General features: G+C 39.0%; 2 protein-coding genes across 2 annotated transcripts in view; one reads left to right on the forward strand and one right to left on the reverse strand.

The window, feature by feature from the left end:
* slx9 (SLX9 ribosome biogenesis factor) overlaps positions 1–8559 on the reverse strand; it is a 29829-nt gene extending 21270 nt beyond the window's left edge. The window contains exons 1-2 of the mRNA XM_067583262.1: positions 8252–8559; positions 7573–7693 (exon numbers count right to left, since the gene is read on the reverse strand). Of these exons, the coding sequence (XP_067439363.1) occupies positions 7573–7693; positions 8252–8446 (316 nt within the window). The 5' untranslated portion in view covers positions 8447–8559. The remainder of the gene's footprint in view (positions 1–7572; positions 7694–8251) is intronic.
* LOC137177076 (tektin-B1-like) lies at positions 3138–5137 on the forward strand. The gene is made up of 2 exons (XM_067583185.1): positions 3138–3252; positions 3671–5137. The coding sequence occupies exons 1-2, from the start codon at positions 3248–3250 to the stop codon at positions 4944–4946; spliced, it is 1281 nt and encodes a 426-aa protein (XP_067439286.1). The 5' UTR covers positions 3138–3247; the 3' UTR covers positions 4947–5137.
* Positions 8560–9389: the final 830 nt, after the last annotated feature.

Below are 9389 nucleotides of genomic sequence, written 5' to 3' on the forward strand. Positions count from 1 at the left end.
TACAAAGCACTGACAGGAAAGATCGGCATGTTTTTGACATAGGTGGCAGTAATGTATATTTTGAGGCATCTGTAATAAATGCTAAAAGTATAGTTTTAAGGAGACTGGCAAGAGACTAAGCATGCATTAAAGAGGATTTTTTCCATTTAGTCTTAATGACTTCCTGTTGTTTTGAGTATGATATTACACCTCTCAATCAGAGAATGTCCTTAAACTAAGATTTTTTCGCTAACTGCACCGGCCTTTAGCGTCTTCCAGTTGAAGCAAGGAAACACTGATGCAGCTAAAACTTGATTTCATGCATGAGCTAAATTTATACCGCGCCTGGTCTATAAATAGCAGCGGGCTGTTGTCTGGTGAGGTTTCATGCAGCACAGCATGCTTAGCAACAAGGCCCACATCCATCACTCCCCTCCATAGTCACAGGGAGATGCTTCCACCGCCTTTCATCCCCTTTGATCATGTTGGTTTTTTTGTTAATCAACAGCCTTGCTTAGATCTCTATGCAGGCTTTTTTAAGCCACTGTTTCAAAGCTGGAATGAGATGTTCCAGCAGCCTTCATTAGAGGGACAGAAATCCCTAAAAAACCTTTCCTGTAGTCTGCTGTGGAGCTGCTGCAATAATTATGAGAATGCACCATCTAGTGGCCTGAGAACGCAATGCCACCAGACAGTACAGTGCTTCATTTTGACAGATCACCTATTCAATCATGTCTTGTTCATGACCTTTGAACTTTGCAAGACATAAATAATATCCCAGCATTTTCTTACTAACTCATAAGTTAAACACATAATTCAGAATACTTTTCTTGGTACATATCAGAGCTGCAACAATTAGTCCAATTAGTTGATTAATCAATCAGTTGATTGACAGAAAATTAATCAGCAAATATTTTGATAATCAATTAATTTTTTTGAGTCATTTTTCAAGGATAAAAATACAAATTGTCTGGTTCAATCCTCTTAAATGTCAATCCTTTCTGGTTTCTTTAATTCTATGATAGTGAACTGAATATCTTTGGATTGTGGACTGTTGGTCGAGGCCAAAGAAGAACTTTGAGGGCTTAATCTTGGACTTTGAGAAGCAAAACATCATTTTTCACCATTTTCTGACATTTCATAGACCAAACAACCACTCGATTAATCGAGAAAATTATTGTCACTTTAATCCATAATGAAAATAATTGTTAGTTGCAGCCCTAGTACAGATCAAATATGTCCATACCACAGTATCCAAAACTGTCAAGCATGACAGCCGGCATCAAATGTCTGCTCGGGTTCATGGTCTTATTTACACATTTTTCTATCAGATTTAAATTATAATTTTGACAATTCTAAACTGTGTTGTTAGGCAAAGTTCTTACACAGCCCCTTGAATTTAGACAAAATCTAAAATGAAAAATAGCTACTAGGGATGCACAATATTGGATTTTTTGCCGATATCCAATATGCGATATTTATTTATAATACGATATTTCCGACTCACTGTGGCCGGTGGCCAATGCCGATACCGATATATGTGCCAATACTCATATTTGCACATATTTTTTTCCAGATGGCTGAAGAGATTATTATGCATGCAAGCATAGATTGTACTAAGTGTGATCAAGAAAGACAATATATGAAGGAAGAATTTAGGAAGCCTTAAAACTTTAATGAACCTGCCAAGTGGGTGGAGCAGTAGAGTTTTCATTGAGTTCATTAGACAGACAGGATTGATGTGTAGGATTTAATCTCTGGTCCAAAAAAATATTACAGGCCTACTTAAAAAGTAGTACTGGCTGCTGTGAGCCATTAAAAGTAATAAAAGACGTATTCAAACAGGAGGCCACAGAGAAACAGAAACAGAAAGGTCAGGTTGTTGATGCTCATTTGACTTATGATGTGATGCTGAACACTGAGCTCCTGTAAAGCAATGTGTTTTCATTGGCTGAACTATTCAAGACCTCAACACTTCTCTCTCTCTTTCTGTCTCTCTCACTTGCTGTTTAGATGTTAAATTTCACACACATTTTCCTCTGCTGCAGGGGTCAGTCAGCAGGGATAAATCTGGTGTGGTGACTATTTGTGTTCATCTCTATTCTCTCCTTACATATTTGAGCCTCTGAACATGAAAACCTTAAACATTACACAAGCCCAAGCATGCAATTTTCAGGTATGCCACTTTTTTTTCTATTTTACCTGTGCAAACCTTGCAGGTAAACTGTGATGTTTTACATTGGTATTTTCCTTTAGTAAAAAAGGACTAACAAGAATGTGTAGCATCTAAAGAGGCTGTAAATCCTTAGTAAGAATCCAATCGACATTTGGTCCATGACTAATACTACACAAGGCTCGCATCACTACATCAACAAGTCCTCCAATTAAACAACCAAGTACATGGTTTAACCATGTGACTCTAGAATGAAACATTGAAGTGTTTTCTAATCTGGCCCCTCTATCAGCAGTAATCTGCACCATCATCTGTCTGTGCTTTCCAATACTGTTACACATCACTGTTAAATAATAATAATGTTGGTAAAGGTCTGGTTAGGTTTAGGGAAAGATCATAGTTTGTGTTGAAATCACTTTACATGATGTGTGGGTTAAAGTTACTACTTCCTTAAAGCTTTTATATACGTCATCTGAACTGCACCACTGATCCGGGTCATATTTACTACGGCCACTAGATGGCATCTGTCACTCAAACGTAACTACATGTGGTTTTTGGGCGACTTACATTACCAGCTATTGTGTGGTTTTTCTTGAGAGCACAGTCTCCACTGACTTTATACTTCAAGTTGTCACACCGTAGATAATTATTCCATTATCTTTATCTGTCATTTTGGTCAAGGATTTTTCTTCCTGAAACATCCGTCTTATCAATGCAAACCATTTTAACTTTTACAAAGCGAACTATACCATCAAACTGGAGGGAAAGGGAAAAAATATCAGTAAACCATTGATTTAACTACTGACAAAATATTCATCTTTAAAAATATCTAATATTTTCAGAAACATTAACACTGGATTATGATATTAAAACATTTATCTTTAGTGGAAAAGAGCAGAGGTGCTTTTTCAAACAGCAGAACTGTCAGGTTACTGTAACCATTCCAGATGCTGATGTCACAGTGAGAAGATTCCAGATGTTTGATCACTATAGACAGCCTGCAAGGTAGACTTCAGTTTTGTTCTAGGACTCGAACTGAGAGAGAGCCTTTCAGAGACTTTTATTACTTCATTTGAATCATTTAGACTACCAGATATGTGGTAAGTAACTCTCTTCAGTGTAAATACCACCTTGTTTTCTGTGTAGTCTTTTAAAATGTTCTAAACCAATTTAAAAAAATCAGTCAATGAGGGTCAGTTCACTCAAAAACTGTCAACAGTTTTCATACAGTGGGGACTATTTCTTTAGTAGAATGTAGCTTCAATAGAAACTGTTCACAGTGTGCTTTGTGAAATATCCAGAGCAACAGGGACACAGTTTTCTTGAAAGACATGTTGAATTTTAATGTGATTCCTCCATGCTGAGAGCACCACAAACTAGGCAGAAATCTCACAGTCAGACATCACTAAACCTGGACCAATAAAACAAAAAGTTATCTGCATGCATGGATACCAACTGACAGTATCAAATAGAAGAAGTCAAGCCAAGTTTTATGACAAATCTTTTTCATACTGTTAGGCAATCTCACACACTAAGAGAGGACCATTTAAGGGCCAGATGCAACCTGCCACAACTGTCCACCAGCAAGAGCCTGGTGGCGAGTATACCTCTGCTTCAGGTGCTAAAGCTTGATGAGGCGTTTGCCTGTGCCCTGGGTCATGATGTTTCACGGATCCCCTCTGCCACTCGTGGCACCATGAGACACCTAACCTTCAGGCATGATGAGGTCAGCCAGCAGCAGGCCCGGATATCTGAGATCATTGGGCAGGTGGACCGGGAAATCATTGCCCTGGAGCAGGTGAAGAGCCCCGCTGAGAGCTTTCTTGAGGAGAAGCTGCTGTATGGTCAGCTCATGAGCGAATGTGTGGAGGTCAAGAACAATTTGAACACAGGAATCCTGGTGCAAGACCCTGTGCTCATCGAGCTGAGGAAGGAGGTGCAGCTGACTAATGAGATCACAGAAGTGCTCCAAAGGCAGATCTGCATCTTGGTGGATAAACTGAGCTCTCTGAAGGAGATACACACTCAGCTGCTGGTGGACTATCAGGACAAGAGTGCAGCCATCAAGCTTACTACCAAATGCATAATCCATGATGTCAGCTCCCCCATCTCCCACCTCCCTGCTGATCAATACAAGTCTAAACACATGGGCTATGACAAGTGGCAGTCCCACTACAAGGACCTGAAACTGACTGCTGACAGCCTGGTGACAGATTCCTCTACTTTCAGAGGGAACCTGAGCTTCACCCTTGCCAAGCTGAAAAATGCTCATGAGTGTCAACGCCGCAACACACATGGTGCCATGCGAAGAAAGATCAATGAGATGTGCAAAGTCCAAGAGGGGCTATGTTGGGAGAGGACACAGATCACTGACGAGATAAAGGATCTGACAAAGGACACTCAGAAAGTGGCGGCTCAGATCAGGAACTGTGATTTCCAGCTGCATCAGACCACCCACTGCCTGGACATCCTCAACCAGAGGCCAAGGCGTGAGCTCTGCCTGGACCTGCCCCACCTCAGCCTCATGCTCGCTAAAAATGACCTGACAAAGATGGCATCTGGACTTCTCCCAAAACTGCAGTGCTGCCAACATGACATGGAGCCCATAAATAGGCGACTGTCAATCCTGGAGGACAGACTGGCCACTAACGCTGAAGCCCTGGAGATAGAGCAGAAGTGCCAGAACCTGCACCAGAGTTTCTTGCCCCTGCACAACACCACTGTGGTCATTCCCAGCAAGCCAAGGTTCTGCAGGAGCCTGAGGTCCTCCAGCCCCTACTCATTCTTTCAGTAGAGTGCATGTGCACTTTGCCTCAGCCCTGTGGTCTTCCATTTGGTGGGGCAAAAATGAATAAAATGTAAATTACTGAGCAAAAAGACATCCTGAAACTTATTTTCATTCAACTATCCTTTTAAGACACAATCACAAAGGTTTTTCCTGCCCCTCTGCACAAAATGACCACCATTTATGAAGGCGATTGACAGGATTGCTTGTCACTAAAAGTTAACCACATACCAACAAGCAAAAGAATTCCAAGACAAATAAATACCTCCAACGGAGTCCTCCTTGACAACAGACAAGAGAGGGCAACAACAGGGTTGTCAAGAGGAAGAAACAGAGTAGGTTACTTTTCAAGGAAGTTTAGGTGCTTCACTTCTGTATGTGCAGCAAGACATTCAAGATCATATACCGGTCTATTGTTGTTAGGGTTGGGTTACAATGGCAGTCTTGTTTATCAAATATCTCAACATGCTGTTTTTTATTAGCAAAGAACAATGTAGAGAACATTCAGGCCGCTGGCTTCTTGAAAGTTGCTTTTGCCAGTTAAAATGACATCAGCTGCAGCTGATTAACGTTAATGCCATGAGAGCTAAAATGAAACTTTTGGCTGTTGTCTGATTAACAGGCTCTCTGTAAGCAGTGGTCTGTGCTTGGGCAAAGATTTTGAGTGACAATGGATTTGAAAGGATTTGGATTCAGTACTGAACTGAATTAGTGTAAGCATGTCAACTAATGTTACATTCATCACTTAACGTGATATTCATGTTACCAAGTAATCTACCAGGAATGTGCACTTGCAGGTATTTGTTTGCACAGTGGGGGTGCTGACACAGAAGACTCACAATCAAAGTTGTCTCATCAAAATGAATCAGGGTGCTGAGTTTTAAAAACAGTGCTAGTGTTGGTCTGACCGTATACTTAGAGCTGACAATGTAAAATAATCTGAATAAACGAAATCAGACAGGCTGGCTCTGTACTGGAACTACTCTGGAGCCCTTACAGTTACTAGTGGGGAAGAGGGGCGCTGCACAAACTGATGTACATCATAGAAAAAGTATTGCTTCTCCTCCACTATCTACCTATAAAACAGCAGGGTACTTCTTCCACTGTGACAAGGGGATCACTCCTGCCAGCTGTTATCACTCTATATCCCAAATCCTCTCAGTGTGGGAACAGAGGGTTCTTCATGCAGTGAAGCCTCATTCTCCCATGACTAGGACAGACTGCTCACTATACACTTGTACATTCATACTTATGTTGCTTATTTTTATTATTATTTTTCATCTGTCCTATACTGTTTACTGTTCGCTAGTATTATGACAATAATCTATATTTTTGGACTAAAGGGGAATTCTATACATAGAGGTCGGGTTACTAGTTTTAAGACTGTTTAATGTCTTCTAGTGGAACTTTGTCAAGCCTATAAAAGAAGTTAGAAGTTCGAAAGACATGGGCATTTATCAACCAAGTTCTGGTTGCATTATGGGAAATGTAGGATCTGGTATTTTTGAAGCCTAACCCATTCTAGAGAGAAGAAGTCAGGATATCTCGGCCTCTGCTCCACTGATTTTTACCATTCTTGGTAACGCTTTATTTTGTTTGTCCATTATGTCTTAATCATTTTGTAAGAAGTTTCCTGGAAAGAATTATGTAATTTGGTACAAATTACATGGAAGGTATTGTAGACATTGTTTCAGCTGACCATGCAAAAATGTGAATAATTTTTTATTTCTATTTCAAGCAAAAAATCCAAATATTCACTGGTTCCAGCTTCTTATATGTGAGGATTTTATTCTTTTTCTGTCTGTATATGAGAGTAAATATAATATCTGTTGGTTGAATAAAACAAAGCAATTTGAATACATTACACTAAGTTGTGAGTTGTAAGTTTTTAAACACTTTTTTTAGACATTTTAAAAATAAAATGATTAATTGAGAAATAACTGGCAGATTAATAGATCATTTCAATAATTAATAGTAATAATAATAGCCCTAAATAAAACACTGAATATTTTCTGGACTTTAATCTCTGTAGTATTATGATACCTTCATCCTTCTATAATTACACACAGGTTCAACAACAATAATATTAGTCTACTGTACTGTTCACTATTATTGTACAAAATATACATTCAGTATATATTTAGATTAATAAAATACTCTTCTTGGAATAATAATATGCGTCTATGTTTTTTTCCTCAAAAAACTACAATTACCTCATTAACAACCTTGAAATTCTACCTATTCCTTTTTCCTTACTGAAAAATCCAGTATCAATGAATATGCAAATATTGCTCATTTTAAAACTAACTGCTGGACAAAATATGTTTCTTCCTTCACTGTAAAGTCCATTCTCAGTGTATGTGCACTGGAGGGTTCGAGTTTCCACTTCACACTTGCGTAAGTTACATACTGGAATACGATTAGCCTCCAAATTAGTTTTGATGTCACAAATCATGCTCTTAGACCCATCCTTTAAAATCAGATTTTCAATGAGCACAGAGAAACTTTCCCCTTGTAACTCCGCACATACATCATTCTGCACAATGAAGCTCAAACATCCAACTGTAGGAACAATAAGCTTAACACATTTTTGAGTGGAGGTGGACTTTAAATAACAACTTTCAGCAAAAGTTACCTTTCTTGGCAGGTATGGGTACTTCTGGGGGTTTCTCAAACTTCAGGGTTTGCACAAGGGCCTCTGGAGAGATTTTAGTTCCTGCAAAGATCCCAGTGGGGAAGGAGCTGAGTGTCTCGGCCTGTGGAGTTCAGAATATGAGAAAACATCAGAAGAGGCTTATTAAAGCAATTATCCACCATGTTATGTTCACATCATGAGTGTCTCTCCCTCAGTGGTGGAAAAAGTACTCAGTACTTAAGTAAAAGTTAAGTACCAATATAACAATGTAAAAATACTCCATTACAAGTAAAACTCCTACATGACACATAACATAAGTACTATCAGCTTGATGTAGTTAAAGTATTGCAGTAAAAGTAGTGGTTTGGTCCCTCTGACTGATATATTATTATATATGACATCATTAGATTATTAATAGTGAAGCATCAGTGTTAGAGCAGCATGTTATTGTTGTAGCTGCTGGAGGTGGAGCTAGTTCCAACTACTTTATATACAGTTAGCTAGTTTAGTTTTTACCTTGGTAGTTCGCAACCCTAGATTTTTTTGCTATTATATTTGCTATTACTCAAAACACCTCCCGTAAAACACTGCAAATTCACAAGCTGGTTCTCAGTTTACATGACGACATGTTCATTATCACATGTCGATGTTATTTATTTTTCTATTTCACATAATATACCTGTGTAGCAGGTTTTGGAGCGTCACTCTTGTGGTCCAGAGGTGGTGGAGTTATTTTGTGTGGAGGCTCCTCTAAACTGTGAGACGACCCGGACCCGGACCCGGAGCCGGGGGGCTGAGTGAGGCCAGTCGGCCTGTCAAGCTTCACTGCCTCCTGGTGAAGCTTCTGGCGAACATGTTTAATCTTTCCAACCATGTTAATAAAGACAAGCGAACCTCTAATATTCAAGTTTATCGGATGTGTTTCACATAAACTGTCGCATTAACACTCCCCGTGTCGGCAGCGTGTGTTGTGTGTCAAGTCAGCTGTACTACCGCCGGAACAAGACTTATTTGGCCTTCAAAATTAAATTAGAAATTTCTCAGATTTAGCACTCTATTGTTTTGCCTCGAGCAACTTTTATGGTTTTGATATATAATCTATATTCACAAGAGAGAAGCCATTTATAATTTTTTACTCCGCAAAAATTCAACAACAAAGCACACTGTAGTTTTAATGAGTTTTAGTCTGAAAGTAAATACCAGAAGTTCCTGTTTTCACTCCGGGTGACTTCACATTGTTGACATGACAAGCGTGACTGGTGTGCCGGATTAGTGGGTCGGGTGGAAAGTGGTGCAGAGAGAAAGTTCCGCATACCGTTAGTATAAAATAGAAGACTTATGTGCCTGCATTTACTAAAATATCATTTGTTTTAGTGATATTTTTAGAGAACAATATTACTGGAACTCATTTATTTGTTTGTCTTCCATGTTAAAGTTAGCATAGAGAGCATAAAGCAAATCTATGATTAGAGCAAGTCATCCAAGAAACTCAATACAACACGTGTGTTGAGTCTGTGAGATGAAAAGTCCAGATGTTGGCAAGCTTGCTAAGACTGAATTATTTGAATGAATATCTTTATCCTCATTGGATTGAGGCTTGTACAATAATCTGTAGAATTTAATTTATAATTTGTTAAACATAAATTTGAGATTCAAATTTGGAAATTAGTTATACATTTAAAATGCAAAGAACTTAAAGACATTTGTGAGGTTAGATGCATGAAGACAAACAGCAGCATTAACCAAATGGTTGGATATTTCAGTTGATGCATGCCTGCAAACATCCTGCTCCAAAGGGCATGATTACACTGTATGGT

This window comes from Thunnus thynnus, chromosome 24 (genome assembly GCF_963924715.1).
Source record: "Thunnus thynnus chromosome 24, fThuThy2.1, whole genome shotgun sequence".
In the NCBI taxonomy this organism is placed as follows: Eukaryota; Metazoa; Chordata; class Actinopteri; order Scombriformes; family Scombridae; genus Thunnus; species Thunnus thynnus.